We start from the raw sequence: 26,827 nt of genomic DNA, 5'->3' as shown, positions 1-26,827 counted from the left end.
ATGTAGCCATGCTAAGGAGGGCGCCTGTCAGCACTGCAACAACTAGTGGAGGTGTGGACCACAGGCAGCGGAACTGCGGCCCGAGGGGGGCGACGCAGCGGCAGCCTGAAGCTTGATGGCGTAGACGCGTAGTCGAAGATGATCAGCAGCAAGGTGTCGTCGTAGCCGGCCGCTTGAACGGGTGATCAAGCCGATGATGCGCGGGGTAGAACGACGAAGCGGAAGCCGAAGCTCTGATACCACGTTGGATAGTATAGGGAGAGAGGATATTGCGAATCGTGGATTGACTGTATTGAGCCTCAGGGGGCTGGTATATATAAGAGTACATGGAGAGGAGATAAGGAAGAATTACAGACATGGAAGAATTACAGATATGGAAGGAGTCTACATAAATCAATCATATCCTAATATGACTCTAACTACCATATACTCTAACATATATGTCCAATTTCGTTGATTTGACATCCTACTCAGCAAATAAAGATAACAAAAAAAATACGTGGGAGCCCACATGACAGCTATCCTCCTCTTTCTTCTCTTTTCTTCCCAAAACGCAGCTGGCGAAGAAGGTTGTAACATCCCGAAAATTTTGAATCTGAAATACGGAATTAAAAACTCAGAATAATCAAAAATCTTTTTAAAACCTTTTTGCATGCTGGGATTTATTATGCATTTGTGTGTATTTAGGTTGTGTGCTAAAGATCTCGATTAAATCATATCTCCTAAAGGGACGCCCTCAGTCCAACGTCCTTTCTTTCCCTTATCTTCACAGTCTGATTTATTAAGTGCTACCAAATCACAGAATATTTAACCTGAAAATCTTCCCTTACGTCGCAGCACGACATATCTTTCTCAATTCTTACCCTCCGGTTATTTCAAACCGTTCTATTAATTCAACTCGATAAATCCTTTGAATGTCTACAATTGATCGGCGTATTTATTTATCGTGCGTCAATTCAAATATATTCAATTCTATTCCTACCGCGACGATTGGATTTGTATGCCATGCGTCGTCCCAAAAATCACTGTTTTGTTTCCGTCGCCCGTTCGTGCAAAGCGCTCACGACGAAATCCTAAGACTGCCGATGGAATTGTTTATCGGGCGTCATCCCTAATTCCCTGTTCGAAGATGCGGTGTATCATCCAAGCAAACCAAATCTCGTATTGCAGTTCAATAATCCAATCCTTGTGCATATTCTATTTCTAATACCGATCCAAGTCCAGTCCAATTGTACAGTTCCATATATACAGTCTGAGTACAGAGCCAAAATAAATGTTCAAATTACAGTCCCATTACAAATACACTGTATGTGTGCCAGCTCAAATACAGACGCCATTCCTTTTCAAATCCCTACAAAATACAAAAGCTCCTATTACACTTGGGCCATCTCCCCCTCTGCTAGCACAGCCCATTTCACCACACAAGTCCATTATTCCTCCCCCAGCCGACTGACAGCCCACCCCTGTGCACTTGCTCAGTCAACCACCCAAAGTCTGCTTTGCCTGCCCTGCCCAAAACAGCCAACAGACATGCACAGGAGGTGCTCGACATAAGCCCACAAGACACTACAGCACTTTGCACCCACCTTTGCCGGCTCACAACAGTAGCTAATAAATACCAGGGTCCCTCCCAAACAACATCCCATGCACCCATGATCCCAATTCACAGGACCCTCCCCAAAGCACCAACAACACAGGAGACACAAATCCACACTAAGATGATAAACCGAGTTCACCGAAAAAAACATGCATGTATTGCTGTCCTGCCTCCCATATTCCCTCAGCCGAACACCTGCATGCACAGAACGTGTTCGATCAATTGCCCACAAGCCACCACAGTGAATTGAACCTACTTTTGCAGCTACCAAATGACAGGGGTCCCTCCACAACAGCAGCAACACATTCACCATGAACCCAATCCACAAAACCCTCCACTAAATACATGCCACCACAGAACCAAGTTCACTGAGAAGAGCAACACCAAGTTCACACCGAAAAGTGGCAAAGCCAAGTACAATGGGCCATGCGTACCTGGTACTGTGGCGATGTCGACGTTTCGGCACTGCTCCCTGCCCACCCTCACATTGCCTCCCATGCTCAGGCAGCCAGCAAAGCTATATAAACCCTACCAAAGACAGCAGCAGCTCGGCTCCTCTCCATTTCTTCTCCCTTCTCCCAACTCGAGCTCTGCCATTGCCACTCCTCCATCTCGCGCACAAGCTGCCTGCCACCTCTCCGCTTGCTCCGCCACAGCCGGCTCCGGCTGGGCCTCAGTTGAGCAAGAGGACAGGAAGGCCGCCGCGCCATTGAATGACCTGAGAACGACTAACTTTGGACGTCTTACGCCTAACATCTAACCCTTTGTTGTTCTGTTGCACTAACTCACTAACCCGCTGACTCTTTATTTTCTGTTTCACTAACCTCTAACACACTCGGCTTGTTTACACGAGGAAATTGATGATGAGATTAAGATGGGAATTTGATTTTTAATTCCAATATCTTGTTTGGTAGAGGTGATGGAAATTGATAGGGAGTTTAGTTGGAGATTAGATCATTAATAAAAACGGATGGTCGAGATTTGCTTAGGCAAAGTAAAGGAGTAATTTCCTCCCAATTACCTGCCACTACCCAGCTATTGAAAAGGAGGGAGTTCCTTCCTCAATTCCTCATCTCCATCTCACCAAAATTCTCATGTCTCCCAACCAAACAAGACACTTAATAGCCTCATCCCTCTAAACTCCCAATCCCTACTAAAAACTCCCTCCAACCAAACGGGCCGACTGACCCCTTGTATTTTCCATTTCACTGACCTATGACTCGCTAACACGCTAACCCCTAACCCTTATCTCGCACTAACCCACTGACATTTATCCCCTACACTGCCGCTTCGTCACCCGCGCCATATGCGCGGCATCGCCGTATCACCTCCACCTCGAACCGCCACCCTCCTGCCCCGACGCCGATCCCCCCTTCGACTTCCGTGCCGCCTCCCTTCCCCCATGGCCGCGGCGCCGTGCACGGGCGCTGCCCAACCGCGTCGCGCCGTCGCCAGACCGCAGCCGCCACCACGCCGACGGCCTCCCCTCCAATCCACCTCACTACCGCCGCCCCCATCTCCCATCCATCCCCGCCGCTAGCCACCACCTGGTCGCGCTGCGCCGCCCCCGACCGCCACTTCGCCGCCCCCTCCTCCCTCCTCGGCCAGGCTGCCTCCCCACCGCGCGTCGCCCCGCCACCAACGCCCCCAGGCTGCCACCCGGACGCCACTGAGCCGAGCCGCGCCAGGCCATCGCGCCGCTGCCCTCAGCCACCATACGCCGGCCCTCCCCTCTCCATTCCCCGCCGCCGCGCCAGCCCACCCTGCAGTCGAGCACCACCTCACCGCCGGTCCGCCGCACACCGCCCCGACGCCGCCGCCCCCGCCCCTCTCACCCGGAGGGTTTGCAACTATGACACTGCAAACATTAACCTTTGCTATAATGACACTGGACCCATATTTTATAGACACAGATGGACCCATTTGTTATTCACTCGGAGTGTCAAAACAGCGAAGCCCTATATTTGCAATCCAATATTGCAATGTGCGCGGGAAGCAGAGAAGAGAACGAGAAGAATTGAGAAAGAAGGAAGAAAGGGGATAAGAAAGAGAGAGAATACAGGAAGAAAATTTAGAGGAAAAGAAAAGGAAGTGGGACCCGCAGTCTAGACCCTTCCTCCCTGAGTTGACTTCCCCCATGGAAGTCTAAATCACTTCCCTCTACTTTATTGTGTAAGTCCAAAGGACCAGGCCCTCTTATGAAGTCTATTTACCTCCTAGCAGAGGGAAAAGTACACGCAAGGTCCCTCAACTTGTTAGCCAGATACAAAATCGTCCCTCAACCGCAAAACTGGACATTCGGTGTCCCCCAACTTACAAAACCGGTCACAAAAGGTCCCTCGGCGGTTTTGACCCCGGTTTTGTCCCACGTGGCGGCTGACTCAGCGTGGGACCCACGTGGGCCCCACATGTCAGTAAGCCATGTCATCACCTCTCTCTATCTTTCCTCCCCCTTCCTCTCTCTCTCACTTATCTCCTCTCGACAGGCTGGGCGGCCAGGGCGGTGGGTGGGGATGTCGCCGGGGTGAGGCGGGAGAGGAGGTCCGCCGACCGCCGACCAGCGACGCGGCGGCGGCGACACGGGAGAAGGGGAGGGCGGCGGCAGCAGCCCAGCGCGGTCGCGGCGGCCAACAGACAGGCATGGGACGGGCGGCGCGAAGGGCGGCAGCGGCGCGTGGTTGTAGATGAAGCCGAGGAAGACGGCGTCGACGTCTCCCCCAGCCTCAGCCACCGGGGAAGGAGCTGGGCACGGGTGGCAGCCATCGAGGGCATCGCGGCTTCGGTCCTCGAGCGCCATCATGGCGTCGCCGTCGTCGCCGCGTTCCTCCCGTCTCGCCGCCACCGCCAAGCCGACGCCGACGCGTTCCTCCTTGCCTCGTCGCCACCGCCCAGCCGACGAGCTCGCCGGCCTCCTCGCGCCTCCGCTGGCCACGCGTGTGGCTCTAGCTTGGCCGCTGCGGTCGCCCGCCGCTCCTTCTCGTCGGCGAGCACGGGGAGGAAGCTGACACCGCCGCCTTGCTCCCCTCACCGCCGCCACCGCCGCCTTGCTCCCCTGAGCCAACGCCAACGCATTCCTCCCGCCTCGATGCCGACGCTGGCCTCCCCGTGCCTCCCTGCCGTCGTCACCGCGTTCCTCCCGCCTTGCCGCCGGATTTGGACTTGGGAGGAGCTCACCGGCCTCACCGCGCCTCCGCCGGCCGCGCTTGTGGCTCCAGCTCTGCCGTCGCTCCTCCTCTCCGCCGCTTCTTCCCCGTCGGCCGTGCCGACCCTCTTCTCCACCGCGTCGGTGACGCCGCCGCCGCCGCTACATCGGCCCTTCTCTCCGCGTCAGTTATGATGGCCGTAGCCGTGCGCCGCCATCGCCGACCGCACGAGGGGGACGGGGAGGCCGGCGAACTCGCACCACCCTGAGCCCGCGCACCGCCACCCGGGAGCCGCCGTTGCTAGCCGCACCACCTTTCAGCCGCGCGCGCCGCCGCCTGTGCGAGAGCAGAGAGCGAGAGGAAGGAGAGAAATAGACAAAGAGAGATAGGGTGTTGACGTGGCTTACTGACATGTGGGGACCACGTGGGTCCCACACTGAGTTAGCCGCCACGTGGGACAAAACCAGGGTGGAAACCGCCGAGAGACCTATTGTGACCAGTTTTGTAAGTTGGGGGACGTCGGATGTCCGGTTTTGCGGTTAAGGGACGATTTTGTATCTGGCTAACAAATTGAGGGACCTTGCGTGTACTTTTCCCCCTAGCAGAACCCGAGGGATTCATTCACCTACAGAAGTCTAATTGGTATCCTCCAGAGCCCACCATCGGCCTACCTATACAATAAAGTCCATACACATCCTCATTTCAGCCCAGAGCCCTATCATAAAGTCTAAATCACCTCCCTTCCCGAGAGCACTCCCTCCTCGGTTTATAAAACCTTTCAACTTCGGAAATTCATATGTTTTGGACCATAACCCCGATTGACTCCGTCCAACATCCATAATCTCTCTAAATTCGAGATCTATTAAATTGGCACCATTAGTTGTATTGAATGTTGCTTTATTTTATTTCTTTTAGGATTATGCGTGGATATTCTTCGGTTATTTATCAGACGTGTCGGATATTTATCGATCGCGGGTATTCTAACTAATGCGGATATCTCGAAGACATTAGGAACCTATAGCAAGGCAAGTCACTACGCTCCCTTCTTTGAACATATTGATCCTAGATTTATAAATGTTTTGTTTACAAATAAATTGCATGCTATTTATAAAGTGCGTATCTATGCTCGATTATGCCTACCTTTGATATTTGATTACCTTTATACATGTTGTATACCTTTGATTAGCTGAGTCGTTTATTTATGTGTGGTCATTTATTGACATTGCTTAGCGATGCTATTATAGACATACGTACACTCTATATTTATGCTAGATGATTATGGGTGTGAGATCACTCGATGTGAGTGATTGATGATTTGCGGGTGGAGACATGAGCGCCACCCGCCACACACAAACCTTCTGCGAAAACCAAAACTTAATACAACAAAACCATTTCGACTGGGGCGGCATGAATAGAATATGGGTGGGTCTGGAAACGGTTAGTCCCCGACCCTAGCCAGTTATGAACCGAGTCAGGAAGCTATACGAGAAACGAACAGAGTACGACCGCATTTCTTCAGTGGGTATAGACCAGCGGATTAGGAAGCTCTTGTGGGGCGACACCTCAGTCATGGTTAGTTCTGTATAAGTGTGTTGTGATGAGTGCAATGTCGGAAAGGTAAAGGCCATGGTATAAACTTAAAATGAACCCTATAACTATATATATAATATAATATCCCCAATTCCCTGGAGCGCCAGGACTCCCCTCACTATCCGGCAGAGGGGTTAGGAGTGCCGGGGCGCAATGGGGGTTCATAGTCCTTGGAGCGGGTGCCGAAATGCGAGAGCGACTGAAAAGCTGTGCCGTGGCAAGTCTTATATGTTGGGACTAGGCTCATGTGTTGGGCAAGCCACGGAGTGCGGGATTAAAAGCGTACATCCACTGCAGTGTGAGTAAATCTATCTATTCGAATAGCTGTGCTCGCGGTTAATGAGCGCCGAGACCTGTACTACTCTTGACTAGATTTATAGATTTTAATACTGCTTAGAGTAGTTATGAGAGACATGTGAACCTTGTCCATAGAGTGGGAAGGTCAGTATAGTAGAGTTAATAAGATGAAATGTGAGGGTAAACCGAACCAAGCGGGGCTTGGAGAGGTGGATGAAACCTGAATAATTACAACTTCAACAATAACGTTGTTTTTCAGTTAAAACTGCTATGCCAATAGGCTTGTGAAATGAATCGTGAAAACTAGCCTTATGCAAATAAACTAAGCCATCCTTGAACCCTGTGTGCATTAGATTCATTTTGTAGTGGTGGCTTGCTGAGTACGTATGTACTCACTCTTGCTTAATTAAATCTTTTAGAAAGAAGTTGGTGTCGATTAGATTTATGCCATGCTGCTGTCAAGAACGTGTTGAAGATGATGTATTAGGGACCATAGGTTCACCAGTCGTTGCTTGTGGAGTTCGATGGACCGCCGTTGCTTCACTTCCGCTGTTCTATCTATTGCTTTGGTATTTTGTATTGTAAGTGATCATGCTTGGTCTATTTCGGGACCCAATGAGGTTACCCTTGTATTATTATTGTAGAAACACCGGTAAACGATGTCAGTTATAATATTATACTGTGCTATGTGTGTACCACCTACTGATCCAGGAAGTGGTACTGTATAACACATGGGATTACCGGTGTCCCCACAAGCAAGGTCGAGCGTGAGGCGGAAGCTGTCCATGATGGCATCGACGCAGCCAAGCACCAGGCACGGTCCGCCACAGAACGCCTCCACCGCCGCCGCCTCCGATGGCACACGCAGTGCGCCCTCCGGGCCCAACCTGTACTATCTCTGGCAGCCGCTGTAGATCTTCACCCGGCCACCAATGCAGATTGCAGAACGTCAGAAACAGAGTCCGTTTTCTGCTCGAACTCTTTTTTTCTTCTTTTTTTTGGCTGAAATTGTTTCAATTACTGCTCAAGTTTGATTACGAACTGTCGAACTGTCAATGATGTGCTTACACATCGATCGCTGAAGCAGATGATTGGCCCTGGCAACGATGTCTTCAGTGCTTCTTTTTTGACCATGAAACTATGGAAGGTTGTTGCTGCCTCGTCTGCAACGACGATGGCGACATGCACCCAGATGGGGCTAGTGAGCAGCACGATGGGCAGAGCACGACGACGGTGCTGGTGAGCGTGAGCCTGGTCGGGAGCAGGAGGACGGTGAGCGTGAGGAAGCCAACGACCTGGGTGGAGTTGGGCTGGGCGCGTGCGTTTGCACCCGCCAGAGCAGTGTCGTAGACGACGAGTCCGCCGCCGCGGGAGCTTACCCATGGCGCTGTGTCGGACGTGCGCGTGCTGCTGCCGATCTACCATTCTCGCGGAGTCGCGCTCGACCTAGGAGGATGGGACCATCGCCGCCGCCACCTCTTCTCTTCCCCATCTCCCACCATCCACCTCATTTACATGTAGGCCTCATAATCTTTTTGTTTTTTTATTTTGCTGACTCAACGAAACCAGAGACCCAAATTATACGGTTTTATTATATAATAAGGCAAAATTGGTTATATAGCATCGAAAGTTCACGTTTTTTGATTTATAGCACTGAAAGATACCGGTTCACTTTAATAGCACCCAAAGTTCACCCCGTTCCCATTTTTAACACTTCCGTCAATTCTCGATCGTTTTCCGTCCGTCTTATCCTAGCCAGGCACACGATATGGCGTTTCTACCCTCATTGACATGCATTCTACTTGTACTTGTGACGGGTATATAATTAAGGGGTAAAGATTTCTAATATTAGATTAGGGATGTTATACAAAGTCAGCATAAAGTCATTCCTTTTCTGGACTATGGCTTGTGGGCCACAAAAGTAGCAAGGTCTACTACAACCAACAAAACGAGATTCTGAACAGGCCCGTGACAAGAGCGATGGGCGACACGTGGGTATCGTACGGTCAAGAAAAACGGATGAAACCTACTACCTCCATCCCAAAATAAGTGCAGCCGTGGATATTCGTGCCAAACATTTAACCGTCTATCTTATTTAAAAAATTTGTGAAAATATTGAAAATATTTAGTCACACATAAAGTACTATTCATGTTTTATCATCTAATACAATAAAAATACTAATCATAAAAAAATTTTAAATAAGACGAACGGTCAAACGTTAAACGTAAATAGTGCAAAACTACACTTATTTTGGGACGGTGGGAGTATAAGAGAAATCAGCTGTTTGTCAACTAGTCCCTTAAAAAAAATTACTCAAATTAAATCTTAAAATTAGACATGAACAAATTTATGTATCTCACTATAGTTTTAAAGTTTGAACCACATATTTTTTGTAATCGGACCAACTATACCATATGAAAAAAAAATTGCTTTATTTCAGAGTTCAGACGCGTTCAGACGCATCGTCCAATTCTAGTTACTGTCTCCATGGCACCACCCCCATAATATAATGAGAAGAGATTAAGGAGGAGCCATGGAGAAGGGGTGGAGGGTACTTGGATTAAGACAATAAAAGAGAGATGATTAATCAAACAAGTATACTATAAACTATTGTACTATTTTGCGAGGAAGAATTTAAAATTTAAATCATTCACTTCCTTGTAGTATTTTGGAAACATTGGTTGTCCTAATACTGGCTTAATTAGGAAAAAAATATGATAAACTTCTAGTTACGTACTTAGCGATTTAAAAGCCAAATGCTGAAAAACAAACTTTGTTTTAAAAAAAAGGAATCAGGTTTCAAAATTCAAAATTTTGGGAACGCGGCAAAAGATGGAAAAGCCTTCAACAGCATCACAGCATCAACACCAACATGGATCGGATGGCACCACAGGATGATCTGCAGCTGCTCTGCTTTACGATGATGCACCTTCGAACGACTGCGAGAGGTGCTTTACATTCCATCCCACAGGTCGCTATTAGGTGTGCAAGGGTAACGGAAATAGGTTGATACGATTGCATATAAGTGTGTACACTGTGATCGAGCATATGGTGTGCAAGGGTATGATAAATACAGGAGTTTGCATACGTTTTTACAGGCAATGTCTGATAAGCTATTTGCAATCTAGCAGTTCGAAGTGCTTCAAATACGATTAGGAAGGTGGCCTTTGAAGGGGGGCCTCCTGCTTTGGACGCCTGCATGTAAAGAAAAATCTATATTAGGTTAGCATTGCCTGTTGATCAGAGGATGAGCAACTCCCAATCAAAATGGTATCACCCAAAATCATTTTGACAGTTTTAACTAGATGTAAATGGACACTCTTTTAGAGCTTTGTAATGCAAAGGGAATATAAGAATTATGTAGGATAGTGCTAATCCAACATTATTACTATATTGTTACAACAGGAGGTGAGATATAAATAGTCCTTTGCTAAGGAAACTGGAGGTTGGGCCAGAAATTGAAGTATATGAAAAAGAAGGTTGATTTGTTGGTCATGGGTTTTAAATGCAGCCAAGTACAGTATCTGGCAATCTTGGAACTTACAGATTTGCTAAGAATAGTGTATAAATACTGTTCCTCAACAACTATATTACCTCGCAGAGCAAGAAGGCTCAAGCCCTGGCACATCTGGTGGACCAATTGGATTATAATGACCACTCGGTGGAGCACTCCTATTTTCAAATATTAAAGTCCATTCATAAGTAAAAATGACCTCATGTGTACTAAAATGACAAGATAATAAAAAGAAAAAGTGGATTACCCTGTGCCACTTAAGGGTACATGCAAGGGATTAGAAGGAAAGAAGCTTGGATCATTTGGATCTGTTGTATAAATAAGTGGTAAAACAAGACTGTAGAGATGCAGAAACATAAAAAGAAATATTTTTGAGAGTTCCATGGGTGTCATATTACCAACATGCTGGCTGCTGCCACCACCAATACCACTGCATACAAAAACAGAAACTATTAACTATGTGAGTATGATTTACCTATATTTTAGGTGATTGGAGACGAACCTGTGAGGATCGGGGAAGGCATCATCGTGACCTGTTGGAGTTATAGCAGGAAAATCTATGCCGTAACTGTGTAACACAACAGAAATCACAAGAAAGATCACATCATATAACTATGTTTAGAGTAACTAATGAACTAATATCATGAACCACTCTAATTACTCTAATGAACTACTAACTATGTTAGATTAAATGTACATACACAGCACTACAATTATCAGGTGCATATTGCACCTTTTTTTTACATATGACTAGTGCTTGGAATGAACCTTCATATCCAGCGCACATCGTCACATATGTATCAGTAAGTCATTAATGAATCACAAAGTTTCATGAATGCACTGAACAGACAAGTTCATATATAAGGACCAAGCAAAGGCTTCATTCAGTGAAAACTGGAAATAAGCTTATAGTTGCCAGTGAAACCTGGAAAGTAACCTTATAGTTGTTTTAAGTACATATTATCTCTACTGGCTAGGCCTCAACATGTTGATGCCGAGCTGACATATGAACACTAAACACTTTATTTAATATGCACGAGTGTATTGTTCTCTTGTTATTTCCTTGTTTATGTAGGCGACAATGTTAGTTCAGTATCACAGTAATAACAAGAAATACAAGACATGAAAGAGTAGTATGGCCTTAAAATGACTGCATTAAATTTTGATGGCTCATAAAAAACATTAAAGATAATTTCAGTAATAATCACAGATAAAATCCATCACAATCATTGGCTCATTGCTACCTTCGAATGGCATTCTGTTCACAAAAGACTCGAGCATTCATTATTTGTAGTCTTTACCTCACATATAGCATTGCACTAATGCTTTGCCAACTTATCCAAAATAGTCTAAGAAAATGACACAGCTAGCGGCAACATCAAAATGAATCACCCAACTTGTGGCTACTGCAGCAAATCTATTCCAGAAAACAAAGGATTTACTGTGCCATTTCATTCCTATCTTTATGACCTACTGTTCCAGTGTTCTTCAGAGGTTAATCCATGGGTGTACATGTCATTAATGATTGAGCAAGAGCAGAAATAATATAGTGAGGGCCCGTTTGGCAGGGATCCAACTCTTAAATTTAACTCAGAGTTGGGTTTGGAGTATAGTTGCGGAGCAGCCTGAACCCCACTCCAACTCCAACTCTCTAGTTCATTTTGTGAGAGCACTCCAGCAACTTCACGCACTTTTTGGGTGGAGCTGAAACTGTTAGGTTGGGCTCCAGCTCTAGGAGAGGTGGAGGTGGAGCTCTGCCAAACTGCCCCTTAAGTTTGATAACAGGTTGTGTAAAGGTAGAGAGAAGAAAGCGCAAGCCCAACAATGAAGAATATACACAAAGAAAGCAAAAGGAGAAATGAGTTTAGCCTTAAGGTCATACCGTTCAGTAGTTTTGAGGTCTTGATTTTCATAGCTGGAACACAAGCGCCTTATGTTAGAAAAACTTTTGGAGAATACCAGTTAATGAACGTAATTAAAGTTTTTTCTTACTTGAGAAGCTTCGACTTTCAATTACATGTTTCACAAGTATTTTCCTTAACTAGCAGAATATTTAGATTTGAACAACTAAAAGAAATATATTGATGATGTTAGATCAATGGAACATATCCTGTGCACATAAGATTTCCGTATACACACCATGCACACCAACTAACAAATTAGACCAAAAATCCTAGAAAACATTGTACATATGTATTTCCATTAGTGATACACTTATATGTAAAGTCTTAACTTTAAATTCAATACATTTTAGACGTAACAAGATAAAAACTCTGACAGTTTTAAGAGTAAATCTGCCAGAGTTGTCTTTTTTGTTACCCCCTATATATAATGAATTTGAAGTTGAGATTTTACACATATATATAATACGACTTAAAGTTCATGTACATTTTTTTCCAGAATTTTTGTGATATTTGTTAGTTGGTGTGTACACGAAAAAGCCTTGTGTGCATAGGATGTGTTCCCTTAGATCAGCACCAGTCTACCATTTTATTATTTTTAAGACCAAAGCACAATAGTGTGTAGAGTAGTCTAGTAGTATTGAATACGTACCTTTTAGGGAACTCAAGGAGTTCATAGTTCTCCAATATTTCATCAATCCTGCAGAACAAATAATGCAAATATAACAGAGAGCAAGGCAGTTCTTTTTTGAAATCAAACAATTGAGAAGAAGAAAAATACTTACCATCCCAAAACTCTATCATAGATATCCTTGTCATACATGTGGTGGTAACCATCTTTATGAAATATTAGACATTCCACCATTGCAGGTAAAATTTCACCCAAGGAATTTGAATTTACCAGTTCCAAATCAGACAGCCGCAAGAATTGTTGTTTGCCCATATTGTCCTTCAAATGAAATTACTTTTTAGTTAAGAGTGTTTATAGCAGCACTTACGATACCATGATAGAAGTTAATCAAATGGTACACTACAGCAAAAACTATCATATGCATGTGCATTGATAAATACAACAAAAAAGAAAATCAGAGATTAAAACTCACTTTTGAGCCTTTCCATCCATGATGACGAACATGGCGTAAGTAAACCATGCCATCTTCCACTGAATTCTCAAAGGGTTGATGGTCTGGACGTTCACGTTGTTCAGGGCATTCTTCATTTCCACCATCATTCCCAACATAGCCTCCAAGTTCATGACCTTCTTTTTCTGCATTCTCATCTCCTTGTTCATTGGATTCACTTTTTTCCATCTTAGCTCTGTGGTGTTCATATACAACAGTATGAATTGGGGAGACAGAGGATACACTACCATCCTTCTTTTGACATTGGAGTCTCCAGTCTTCTGGAAGTGTCACAGAGTCCAGAATTGATTGAAGTAATTTCTTCACTTGACCAGTTGTTGCTTGATGGGCTGAATAAATATTATCAATTATTTGTAATCTTGTCAAGGACGACTTCAGTGCAGGATGGATGGTGATAAATCTTTGAAACTTTCTTAGCATCGCACTGCCGTACCTCAGATGATCAATGTAATTTCTAAGTGACTTGTCAAGATGCCTAAAAAGGCCTGGCCGTTTACCACCTACCTCATACTCTGGAAGAACGTCAGTAGCAACTCTAAGAAAATCATGTGCCTCTGTTTTACATGCCGCTTGATAATTACATGGCAAATTGATCTTAACATCCAACGAGTCACTGACCATAACATGATCCAAATCCCAATGGCCATTCCAAGATCTACCTCCCTTATGAGACCTTGTTATCATTGTCAACAGATTGGTCAAAATGATTCTCCCAATCTAGGTGGTATCTATCACTGGCAGGAAAAAACCATCACATCTAATATGGCGGGGCTTGGTCAGATGATACCCACGTAGCTTCAGAAATGTCCTCAATGGAATCCATCTGCAAATATAGTACTCTATTATTTATTCCTAATAATGTTAACATCAAGCCATTGTTATTGACCAAATTTAAATGGACTCAAGTAAAATACCTATCCGGTTTGGGCATGTCACATATGCATATAACTGGATTTTCACAATGAAAACCTGGTAAGTTCAAATCACGAATAAATGTGCGCACAGCATTTTCAAGATTCTTCTGAATCCTGCAAAAAATATAGAAATTAAGACACTGACTCTCATATGAAGATGATCTAGGACAAGAAAGTCACCTTGGGTAGCATTGGCACAAGTCATGTGCGAGTTCAGGAGCATAACTCCAAATATGATCGAAATGTATGTGCATCTCAGGAGAGCTCAGGGTCTTCATAGAATCAACAATTGCTCCATAATATGGTATATTGTTCCGCTCGAAGCTGATTAAAAAACAGATCAGATGCTGCTTTGATTTCATAAGCCATAAAACATATTTCCTAAGAATGATAGATTTTTACCTTCTTAAAAAGTCGAGGAACATGTGTTCCAGCTTTTGGTCTTTTCCACTCATGAAATAAGACGCAAAATCCGCTCTCACTGTTCCAGGAGAGGGAGGCCTGGTTTCTAGCTGCGCATTGGTGGGTGATGGCCTTGGCTTAACACTGGAACTGCTACCATGTTCTCCTGCCATACGGGAATGCCGTACTGGAGGAGGACCTTGGCTTGACTCAAGTGACGAGCTTACGCTCTAGAACAGAGAAAAAAAATGATGAAGGCATTTTGCTAGATCAAATCAACTAGATGAATATATTACATGGTTATAGCAATATGAACGTTTACAGGTAACATCAAAAAGACCGTGACAATAGAAGTGGCTTTGAACACAGTAGATTTGCCACTAAAATCCAACAATCAAAGGAATGCATATTTCTAGCAACATGCTGAAGTAACATGGCAATTCTACATTTAGAACAACAATGTGCTAAGCATGGGATAGCAGTTAACATTTAAGGCAACAAAAACGTACATGATGCTGGGTTTGCTTGGCACTGTGAGGCTTCTTCTTAAAGCTTTGCTTAGCACCTTCAAAATAATTGCCACTTTTCAACACAGAATGTTGGTCCCTTGAGATTGTGATATCATGAACCAACACACCGCTTTCACCAGGCTAATTATTTTTAAACAAAAAAGGTCAGTAATTAAAAAAATGCACTGCTTAATCAAAGAAAGTGGCAGAATTACTAAGGGCTTACAGAATCAACAGATCGCCAAATATTTTGGTAGTTCCGGAAGCCCACATCTGATTCCAGAACAAAAAATCTTCCATGGTACTGAAAAGAAGAAAAACTAGCATACCAAGCTTATTTAAAAAAAGGCAGGTATCACAACTCGTAAATTACAATACCTTGTATACAACGTTGAAGTGCTCGTTTTGAAAGAAAATGAACAACTTCCTATCAGGAGTTGCTGCTTTCAAAGTGTGTAAACTGTGATTTTTAAAAAAAATGTCAATAGAAGAAACAAAATGACAATTGTATTTACCTATAGCTAGCATGCATACCCAAACTCTGTGACTTGTCCAGGATTATCTTTCAAGAACGTGTGAATCAACTCATCTACAAATAAACAATTTAAAAACAGAGCATTAGCGATCAAAGAAAGAAACATATTTGCATCCGTAAATAGTTGACAGGTGAAAAATGTAAGATCGTTACATCTTCTAGTTTCAGCAGCATCTATCATAAAATCAGCATCTTTCTTTGAGTTGTATTTAGCCCTATCGATATTCAGCTGATTGTATGAACGTCCATCAACTGCATTCAATAAAATGGTGTCTTCCTGTTCACAAACATACCACAGAAGAAAAAATTAGGCAAAACCCAAGAAAAAAAATATTAACATGACTACAACACTAAATTAATCCATGTAATAAGTAGCCATGGTTCAATCATACTAAAAGACATCTCCCGGTAGCATACCTGATTGTTCATGTCTAGTACCCAGGCATGATATAAAGGGATATCCAGGATTCTAAAAAGCCCATACTGAGGGGTGTCCTCAAACCCGTCGACACTGCGCATACCAATTACACATCAAAATATACAAATGGAGGCTATATTATTGCTTAAGAACTCGCATAACCACAAACCTTGTGCAATAAATATCAATATCTAGTCCTGTAGCCGTTTGTTCCACTGCTGCCTGTGCAGTTTTATAGCTGTCGTCCTACACATTGCAATGTGATTAATAATCTTCAATTAAAAAAATGGAATATATTGTTTTGATAAGTGGATCAGATCGAACCTTCATTTTGCTGAAAACTTGACTAAACACACGGTCAACTAAATAATCTAGGTAAACAATTGTCATGGATGGTGGCAAGGTGAGTTTCCTGGTAAGTATTAGATAATTGCCTGCAAAACAGAGTAGTTAAGCTACATGGGACAGTTTATCAGCGGGTATAGTATAAACAACAAACAAAATCTCACATATGGCTATCAAGGAGCAGGGTCCATTCTTGGACTGGAGGATGATCTTATACCGCCGGCCCAGAAAGGATATGAGTGTTGTTTCACAAAAATCTCTGGGCACACGAGGCACTTGCGGTGGAGGCAAAGTGCTCTCCCCTCCTTCATCCTTCTGTACCTTGTCCTTGTCCTCCAAACCCTTGGACTTGGTCTTCGTCTCACCCTTGTCCTCACACTCCTCTTCATCCTTCTGAACCTTGTCCTTGTCCTCCAAACACTTGGCCTTGGTCTTCGTCTCACCCTTGTCCTCACACTCCTCTTCGGTCTCCTCCTCCTCGCCCTCCTCGTCCTCCTCATCACCCTCCTCTGCGGAGTCACCAGCGGTAGAGAAGGCCAGCGAGGGGTCAACCTCGAAGAGCTGCGAAGCTAGCCGGCCGAACAACTGCGGGCCGGCCAACATCCGGCTGACGGACACCTGACCGATCGGCTTGAAGGCCTGACCGGTGCTCAGCCTCTGACCTATGTCGCGGAAGGGATTGATCAGAAGCCGCGGCGGTACCCGCTGCCGACCGGGCGGAGGATCTCCCCGCGGTGGAACCTGCCGCTGCCGACCGGGCGGAGGATCTCGCCGCGGATAGTTGGATCCCATCGTAGAGAAGGTCTTCTAGGGGAGCGGTGGGAACTGAGGCTCCACCCTCGCCGTCAACCTCGACGCAAGCGCGCACCGACGCTCCCCCGTCCGACCGAGCGGAGGACCTCGCCGCGACCGATCTTGGCGGCGGATCTCGCGGATGTTTTTTTTTTCTTTTTCTTTTTTTTCGAGAGGAACTCGCATGAACCCTAAACCCTAGGAGGCGGCGGCGGCGGCGTTTGGTTTGAATGGTGGAGTTGGCTCGAGTGGAATGGCATGACCTAGTAGGGTAGTAGGTGCGAGGAGGCGACTGCAGTCTACTGAAGTCGGCCTGTGGGCTGTGGTCCGAACGGACCAAGACGGCCCGCGTCTTGGACTACGGAGTGTTCAGTTGCGCTGCAAGTTTTACAGGATTTTTTTTATTATTGTTTTTTCTAAAGATTTATAAAAATTACTCTAATATAAATTATCGTTCCAAAGTTTTACAAAAATACTCTCCTTCGGCATATAAATCACCCTACGATAAGACCATCTATGTGACGTGGCACCCCGTAGAAGGGGCACATCGCGACAATTTTGCAAGCCTCCCGTTGGGCGATTTATCGTCGGGAGGGGCCACCTGCAAAATTGTGAAACTTTGAAATGATTTTTTTTACAATAGGTTGGGAGGAGTATATTTCTATAAAACTTCAAAATGAAATAAATATAAATATTAAAAAAATGTTTTACAAAGAGTAAATTTTACCTAGCCTCATGTATTATTATACTTTAAGTTACACAAGACCACACTATTGATCATTTCGACTTTTATTTATCACAGTTTTGAATTCTACAATAACATCTCAAATTTATGTGTTCTTTATTCATCATATAAATGATCTACATCCATGTAACTATAGCCTTTTAAAATTTTGATATGTGAATATGTCAAACTGATTAGTGACGTGGTTTTATGGAACTTGGACCATTAATATCTTAAGTTATATGTCACGTGCCAAATTTTATGTGGTTTTGTGCAACTTTGACCATTATAGATGAGGTTTTGTAAAATTTACTCTTTTACAATCTAGCCTTCTAAGAAAAACTTACTCCGTATTTCATGAAAATACCATTAGCAAGACTTATTTCTGGAAATGTGTTGATACCTCGGTGCCAACGTTGGTATCTTTTACATTAGATGATACCCCACACGCTGCTACAGGTTTATTATAATAATTTAAAATACACATATTAGTATGATCTATTAAAATACTAAGCTGCATAAATGTTATAATTTGAACACAAAAGCGGTAGGAACACGCTGCTACGGGTTTATTATAACAACTAGTTGGGTGCCCGCGCAATTGCGCGGCTAGCACCCATACAAAAGTATATATTTTTATATTATTTTACTTAAAATTTATTAAATATTTGTCTCGTTGTCTTAAGACTTTGAAAGACCAAACCTTATCATCCATGTGTTTCTAATTTTATAATTTTTAAAAGTCACACCAGTTGCTACCCCTTACTTCTGTCATATCATTTTTTATTTGCTTGCTTGATCTACCATTGTTTATATTTCTTTCTCCTTGAAACCTTTACAAATTGGATCTTATAGCTTTTAGAGTTTATTGTCCAGTTGGGTCCTCTATGGTCCGCCCGCTACCCCTTATTTTTATTGCCAATAGGATTTTAACAATCGAACAAAATTATCATTGGGGTTCTTTTTCTTTACTTTCTAGAAGTTCGGTCAAACAGTCATCAGCTCCACCACTGTGATCCTCTATGGCCCACCCGCTAACTCCCCTCTTTATTATCATTGAGATTTTAAAAATCGAACATAATTATCATTGGGGTTTACTTTTTTACTTTTTAAAAGTCCAGCCAACTGTAGTGACCGTGCTATTTAAGTATTTAACGGCATGCTCGTCGTCCCTCATCTTAATTGTCATTGGATTTCTATTTGAGATTTTGTTTATAGTTTTTATATGTCTCATCATGCATCATCACCATACTCCTCTATTAACTTATTGTTTTTCCCTCTTTATTATCATTTATCATTGTTGTGTTCTATATAGACCTTTTTTTAAAGAAAAATCATATTCATTCCGATGTTCTTTTATTTATAAATTTTATTCATACTTGCACTCTTATATAATTATTTTATATTTTCAAATTTTATTTTATTTTTATTTCGATTTTTAATTTATCTCGTGATGGGTTCTAGATGATCTTTTCTTTCAACAATCTTTTCTTTAATTTCGAATTTTGGTTATTTATAAATTATATTCCTATTTGTACTCTTCTTTTTCTTTTTTAATTGTGAAATTTATTTTATTTTCTATTAATCTCATACTGTGTCTATATGAATTATTCTTCTAATATTTTTTATTTTTTATTCCTAATTTCAGTTGTTTGTAAAATGTATTTTTACTTGAACTCTTATATTTGATTTTTCTAATTTCTAAATTTATTTTATTTTTTATTATGGATTTTAATTAATCTTTAATTGTGTTCGGCATGAACTCTTCTTTCATTTTTTTATTGTGTTATTTCAAAATCAAATAAAAAATCCGTGCACATGCCGTCATGCTTTTCTGGTTGCTAACGTGCATCACCCAAATCCGACTCATTGTGCAGCCGCACGGCTTGACCCGCTGCTTCGGATTTCCGTCGCTCGTTGCTAGCATCTATCTTCATATCAACAAAAACGCATCCAAATTACGGTTCTACAGTGGTTCGTTGTCTGCTACTTCATTTATATATGTGTATTATAGCCTAATTTATCTAGAACCTAACTCTGGTTAATTGGTTTAGGAAATCAGACAAAACTCTTTTGAGACCGTTTGCATGTAAAGGTCCTAGCTAGAGATTGATTCTAATTCTGCACGCGTATAATAAGATGGATAGATAGATAGATTTCAAATACACATATTGAACACGCTGCTACGGGTTTAGTATATATGAACGATCTTCTTGGCAAAGATGATCGTTTTGATTGGAGGATGACGTAAGATATAATACATAGCTGAAGATATAAATGTCAACTGTTCATAGGACGATGGTGTAAAAGGAGACAACCTGGACGAAAGCAACAAGCAAAAAACTTCAAAGAAATTATACCGCTTGCTCAAATGTGTTCACTCTTTTATTTTTCTTCGGTGGATATCCTTACTGACACGTGTGAATAATTATATGAACTGTTCAAAGGAGAGGATGGTGTAAAATGAGGCAAACCTGGATATGAAAACGACAAACAAAAGTTAGAGGTAGCCGTCTGAATGTGCTAGCTCTTTATTGTTCTTTCGTGGAACTCCTTGCTTTTACCTATTTACGATAAATCTGATGATGTTTTGAATGGGAGGGACAATGGAAGGAACCAGAACTTTTTTTCCGGGTCGGCCAAAGAAAGATTGGCTGGCCAATCTCATTATGATTGGAGGAAATAAAGTTTTAATTATAACTATATGAAGGATGTCACGCTGACGGTAAGGAAATAGAAAACAATGTGGCAAGCCTCGCCTCTGATCGGGATTACTCGCCAGGCTGGGAAAAGATCCCTGCTGCCCTCCAAACTACGATTTCCTTATTGATGCCGTTTGCTAGCAAATCAACCGACTTGGCGATGTGCTGAAAGATCCTAACATTCCGCTCTCTCCAAATAAGCCAACAAATGAGCATGAACAAACTATCGAAATCTGTCCTGTAGCCGTTCTGAAAATGCCGTCTTGTCGCGATCCAAGTGACCTGCCATCCTCCGCAGGAATTGCAATGTTAATGTTGCACCAAAGTCTTAGCTTACACCAGAAACCAGAAAATTGGGCTGCTAGCTTAGCTCAATTTTGTTTACTCTTTTATGTTACTCATGGAACTGCTCACTAACGCTCAATTTTATGTTAGCATGTTAGCTGTAAATAAGTTCTTAACTACCTCTGATGAGTATGATGAAAAAATACTATTGCTGAGTAATTTTCATCCAACAACATAGCATAGCATGTGCGTTGAGGAATGAGGTGGTAATGGATAATCCCATCCCATTCCTCAAACCAAACAACTCATCAAGAATCAAGTGATGAATTAAATTCATTATCTCACTCAAACTAAATGCTAGGCCGACATTCCAAAAAAATGACTTTTGTGTTGAACTCAAAGCAAACAATCACTGGCAATGTGCCCAAATACTCGACAATTGCCGAGTACACAGCGGATGCAAAGGTAAGTCAAGATACATAAATAACTCACATTGCATCTGTACCTTTATTATAGATAGATTCATCAACCCTCCCTCCAGCAAGCTTGTATAATGCAACAAAGCAACCCCCAAAGGTTTTGATCACAAAACTATATATGCCCATCAACAGTACAACTCCTTAAAATCCCATCAAGATAACAAATTATTGGGCCTATAATACTCATCCGGGCCCACTGCAATCCAGGTCACTGGTGGACACTGGGGTTCACACCTTCTACTTTGTGGCTTCTGCCTACTCCTTAGGTTGTCCAACTCTTGTATCTAAATCAAATAAAGTAGCCAGTAAAGCAAGAGTTAGTACCCTTTTCAATGAAGGGGAAGAGCATTCATGTTGTCCGCAATGAGTACAATAGAGAAAGCAAAAACCTAAGGCTAATACTAGTACATAAAACTATTCAAGTTGGCTTTGGTTAATGCCTTATTACTTGTTGTATTCTCTTGTTTGGAAATTGGCATGGTCCCAATGTACTTTGATTATTACTACTTTATATTTAAATACATGCTAGCAAAATATATAGAAGCATAATTAATGATAAGGAAATAGAGGTGGAGATGACTATATTCCGTTGACAAAGTTCAGGCCTCATTTTCCAACTATGGTTAGATACCGAAGGGTTTTTCTTAAACTCACACGGAACAGTATACTGTGTAATGTCTCTTGGTACTGCTCTGGCATTGTATTATATCAACATATAAAGCTTAACGTCCTAAACGAAGTTCACTAAGTTACTGTGTTCTAATCTTAGTTTGGTTGACGTATATATCATTCATACCATGCTAAACAAAGATTGAGCTATGGCAATTTACTGCCCATATGCACATGATGCTGAATTTGTCAGGGATCTGCAAATACCATTTCTTGGATGCATGTATATCCTCTATAGGTTAGTAAATTGTCAAGAAAAAAAAACATTTCCATACATTTAAGCCGTTTTACAAAACTGAAAGTTATGGATTGTGGTCTATTTTATACTGCAAATTAGCAGCCTTCCTATTCTCTGGATAAACAACCGACATTATATTTTTTTTTAAAGAAATTAAAAAAATAACCAATAGCTGCATTAAATTACTGCAACTGTTCAATTTTTTTGGTGTTGCTTTGCACTATCATGATCATCAAGAGTTAAATCACAGTGCAGCACTGCAGCTAATAAAAACCCCTATGATCCCACCTTACTATAACTTGAGACCGGCTTGCAAATAACATTTTATCGATGTATTAATCTTTGTCATATAGTATAAACATATACAATTGACAAGTACCAGAGCACATGCATATGATAGCAAGGAGAGGTAAATTAAGTACCTGCAGTAGGAGTGGGATGTTTGGAGATGGCAGTTGCGAGATAGCATCGCATGGAGAAGAGGGTGTTCTTTTTTCCGTCAAGCTTGGCCGCTCCTTGAATCTCCTTCTTCCTGACATCAAGGGCGATCATCACTCCTCCCATATCACAATCCCTGTTGGCAGAATTGCACAAGAGGTAAACAACATCGTCGTCGTCGATGCTCAAGGCGGGGTAAGACATAGCCAGGCATCCTAGGGACAAGCTGGACCCTTTGGCTTCCTCATCATCGCTGGTGCTGAGCATGAGCTTATTCAGCAACCCATGATGGGCTGTGTTGTCGACGACATGGAATTCGTGCAAGTTAGCTGTGCAGTCAGGGCGCCAGTCCTCCCATGAAGTGACCGGGATAGGCATGGTCCATGTAGTGAGCCTCCACTGACCAGGCCGCCGGACGGAGGAGCGCTGCCGTGTCGTCGGCTGAGGCTGAGGTTCTCTGCTCCGGCGAACCCATTCGAGGAACGAATCAGGAGGATCATCTGCAGGCATGGTGCGATCACCGGAGGATATTATGGTTTTGGTCACAACTCTTGGCATGGTGATTTCCATCTCGACGTACTTGATGAAGTCCTTGTGTTGGCTGACGGTGATGTCCCGATAGAAGGACTCGCTGTCACTGAGGTATCTTGTCCAATTACCCTTGGCCGGCCATGGCAGCGGCATGTCGCGGAGCTTTGGGGGAGACATTTCGTCGAGCAGGTCGCAGAGGAGGATGCCACGCCAGAGATCGACCCAGCCGACGGTGCCCTTCGCGCCTCCGAGCGCGATGGTCTTGGTGGTGATGTGGTACAATGGCCTCTCAGCTGAGTCAGGGATCGGGCATACCCTGTCCCTCACCGCCTCCTCCACAAACACCTCCTCGCACGTCCAATTTCCGGCGATCTCATCGCCATCGCCGCCACCACCAGAAGAAGATGATTTGTACCGGTGCAGAGCGAATTGACTGGGCAGGTTGATCATCTCGAGGGCGGCAACGACGTACTGCGGCTTGTCGCCGCAGATGCTAACGATGGCGAAATCGTCGTCACGTAAGCAATATTGCTGGCACGGCCTGGGGAGCAGATCTAGCCTGGCGGGTTGATGGTGATGGTAGACGAAGTAGTCGTCCTGACGGAAGAGACTCTTGCCGCCGGGCACGGGGTTGACGGGGACTCTGAGGAGGAGCAAGCCGTCGGCGGCGGCGATGACTTTGGGCGCCAGGAGCAGATCGCCATGGGCGGCGGGCGGCAGATCGGAGCCGTGGGCGGAAAAGTGGGAGAGCGCGGGAGGGGCCTCGTTCCAGAATGTCATCTCGATGGGACGCCCGTTGCTTGTTCTGGAGGTGGCCGTGCTGCCTCCCTCCTTCTCGCGGTGGCCGCTGTCGTAGCCTCGGACGCCCACCAGGACGGTGCCGCCTTCACCGGCGCCGGCGCCGGCCATGGCGTTCGATCGATCCATCCAAAATATTCCAGGCCAATCTCCGAGAAAGGGTACGTAGAAGGGCTCGACGACGCATTATGCTGGGCTGTATTTGGGCCCAATTGAACCAATCCACTAAGGCCCAGTGGCCCACAGTAGAAGAGAGGATATGCCAACTTGCCAAGACCAGCTCCAAGTTGTAAAAACATATAGACAAAATGCTGATCAAGTCCACCAAGTCTATTGTTTATTACTGTTCAAACAAAATGTTGTTCATTACTTTTTCTGTTCTAAAATGTTGCTACATGATACATGATTGCACGACACTTCCTAATACAACAAATCTGTATAAGTGCATGTGCAATCGTGTACAGAGTTAGTATTATTAGAAAAACAGAGAATAAAACATCAACCCTTATTATACTAAGAGTAAAGTTTAAAAATCAATCAATTGGACAATAGTTAATTATTTTGTTTACCAGTTGAATCACCAGCTTGTAGGGAACAATTCGTTGAACAAATCAACCCACCCAAATCAAACGAACAAAGTCTCTAAATTTTCTCCGGAAAAAAACATAACCATCAAGCTCAAAAAATAATAATACAATAATGGAAGACGACGAGGAGGACGGCGAGAGTCAACCCCCACGCCGGCCATTGGCTCCGCCCCGCGCCGCCGGCGGCCGGCGGATGCAAGGGGACGCCGCTGGGCGGCGGGCTCCCTCCGCCGCCGCCGCCGCCGCCGCCGCCGCCGGCGGCGACTTTGACGGCGAGCCTCATCCCTCCGAGGCAGTGGCCGGGGAAGTCGCAGATGAACCAGTAGGTGGCGTTGGGCTCCGTGAGCTGCACCCTGTCGTAGCCGGTGTCGTAGCTCTTGATCACGCCGGCGACGCCGCCGCCGCCGGTGTCGCACGACCGGTAGGTGGCCTCCGTCACCTGGAGCACGTTGTGCTGGCTCCTCACGTACTGGAACACTGGCGCAAACACAAATAGCTAGTAGGATATATATCGTCGTCAAAATCCAATCCAAATCCAAGAAACGAATTGATCGAAACCTAGGATGTCGCCGGCGAGGAAGGCGTGCTTGTCGGACCAGGTGGCGTAGTTGGTGCCGGTGTCCCAGGGGCCATCGCCGACGGTGTACTCGGCCGCGGTGGCGGATCGGAGGAGCAGAGAGAGGAGGAGCAGGGCGACGAGCTGCAGCGGCGGCGACGGTGGCATCCTGTCGAACAGAGGCGAGGGTGCAGGGCAGAGATGGAGAAGAGATTAATCACTGGAATTAATATGGTTCAGTGGACATATATTAGCTTGTTTGTTACGACTAAGCTTAATTAGCTTTGTGGTGGATGTTATTGTGTTGTGATTGAAGTTTTGGAAAGCTAATTAAAGAAGGTTGCTGATGGCGACCGGCACAGCAATATGCATGCGTGCGCGGAAAAGGTAGATTTTTTTTTCTTTTTGACCAAGTCAAGCTTATATATGTCATCAATGATTAGAGCAATGTCAATGATATAGCAGGGTACTTAGCGGCAATATTTGGTTATTTCACATATACTCCCTCCGTCCCAAAAAAAACCCAGAGTCCAGGTTTAAACTTAGGATTGGGTTTTTTTTTTGGACGGAGGGAGTAGCCACTAAGAGAGAAAGCATATGCAGTAAATTAGCTGTTACATTAGCTATATGAAATAGAAAATCAATTAATTCATGCATAGGTATCAAGCTCATCCTTGTAGCTACCTATGTTACATGCAATTATATAAGCTGTGGTGATTTTATTTGCAGAATACACCATTGATGATGGATAAGGTTTTTGTTTTTTTGAACAATCAGTGGTATGATTTATTGATTAAAGTAGGAAATAAATACAAGGATAGAGTCTTCAAAGGCAATACTTCGTCCGTTTCACAATGTAAGTCATTCTAGCATTTCCTACATTCATATCGATGTTAACGAATCTAGATAGATATATATGTCTAGATTCAGTAACATGAATATTAATGTGGAAAATGCTAGAATGACCTATATTGTGAAACGGAGGGAGTAGCTAGGAAAGAAGAAAAAATTCCACCATCACACATCGATGTCACCTATATACAGCTAAGAAGAAGGTTTAGCACCGGTCCGACCGCCGCTAAATGTGACCAACAGATGAAATAGAAGTATAGAACTGAGCTAATCGAAGCAAGCAATTTAAAAATTAGATTCATTTGAATTCTTCAATATACTTTTTTTTTATTAAAAAAGCTTTTAAAACTAAACTATTTAATACAAGTAGTTCAGAAAACATGCTCACCGTAAACTAAGTAATTGCAAAAGCAAAAGATGTACTAATAAAGCCTACTGATCATTTGTTCACATGTTTGGGCCTCATCGTTTGCCCTAAAGCTTGTAAGCCAAAGCCAAAATTTGAATTTAAAAACTTAAATTTGAATTTGATTCTTTTTCAACATAGTTTTTTTTTCAACTTTGGCTTTTCAATCACTAAGAACATATATACAAAAGTTTTACTCACATATTATTTTTTAATCACAAATAAGCCGTTATGACTTATAATAAGCAAGACTAATCGATGGGGGCCTTTGTTTATCCGTCCATCTCCATCTATAAATATGTAGAGTTGATCCATTCGAAGGTTCTCCTGCACATGCGTTTCATTTCGACTTTGAAGCCGTCTTCCATCCTTCCCCTTAATCATGGGTTTTTCTTTGATTTTCCTAAAAGGGATAGATTGATTGATGACGTGGCGACGATTTGGTCCAGGTAGACGCCCGCC

At 43.6% G+C, this 26,827-nt stretch overlaps 3 protein-coding genes and 1 pseudogene across 3 annotated transcripts; all 4 read right to left on the bottom strand.

The window, feature by feature from the left end:
- Positions 1 to 9,621: 9,621 nt before the first annotated feature.
- Positions 9,622 to 13,869, bottom strand: LOC127776631 (uncharacterized). The gene is made up of 9 exons (XM_052303114.1): positions 13,147 to 13,869; positions 12,829 to 12,992; positions 12,696 to 12,743; positions 12,025 to 12,057; positions 10,645 to 10,710; positions 10,541 to 10,572; positions 10,390 to 10,450; positions 10,223 to 10,300; positions 9,622 to 9,823 (listed from the first exon to the last, which is right to left on the bottom strand). The coding sequence occupies exons 1-9, from the start codon at positions 13,867 to 13,869 to the stop codon at positions 9,781 to 9,783; spliced, it is 1,248 nt and encodes a 415-aa protein (XP_052159074.1). The 3' UTR covers positions 9,622 to 9,780.
- A 1-nt stretch (position 13,870) lies between these two features.
- Positions 13,871 to 17,348, bottom strand: LOC127776630 (uncharacterized). Its single transcript, XM_052303113.1, has 13 exons — positions 16,473 to 17,348; positions 16,288 to 16,397; positions 16,133 to 16,209; positions 15,963 to 16,056; positions 15,699 to 15,822; positions 15,545 to 15,599; positions 15,389 to 15,470; positions 15,237 to 15,314; positions 15,011 to 15,151; positions 14,502 to 14,731; positions 14,280 to 14,423; positions 14,100 to 14,213; positions 13,871 to 14,008 (listed from the first exon to the last, which is right to left on the bottom strand). The coding sequence occupies exons 1-13, from the start codon at positions 17,098 to 17,100 to the stop codon at positions 13,903 to 13,905; spliced, it is 1,983 nt and encodes a 660-aa protein (XP_052159073.1). The 5' UTR covers positions 17,101 to 17,348; the 3' UTR covers positions 13,871 to 13,902.
- Positions 17,349 to 21,161: 3,813 nt separating this feature from the next.
- On the bottom strand, positions 21,162 to 24,093 carry LOC127777448 (uncharacterized). Its single transcript, XM_052304042.1, has 2 exons — positions 22,620 to 24,093; positions 21,162 to 21,574 (listed from the first exon to the last, which is right to left on the bottom strand). The coding sequence occupies exons 1-2, from the start codon at positions 24,091 to 24,093 to the stop codon at positions 21,546 to 21,548; spliced, it is 1,503 nt and encodes a 500-aa protein (XP_052160002.1). The 3' UTR covers positions 21,162 to 21,545.
- A 413-nt stretch (positions 24,094 to 24,506) lies between these two features.
- LOC127777564 (basic blue protein-like) lies at positions 24,507 to 25,394 on the bottom strand (annotated as a pseudogene).
- Positions 25,395 to 26,827: the final 1,433 nt, after the last annotated feature.

The sequence above is a fragment of the Oryza glaberrima genome, chromosome 6 (assembly GCF_000147395.1).
Source record: "Oryza glaberrima chromosome 6, OglaRS2, whole genome shotgun sequence".
Classification (NCBI taxonomy): Eukaryota; Viridiplantae; Streptophyta; class Magnoliopsida; order Poales; family Poaceae; genus Oryza; species Oryza glaberrima.
This window is presented reverse-complemented; position numbering and strand designations above follow the sequence as displayed.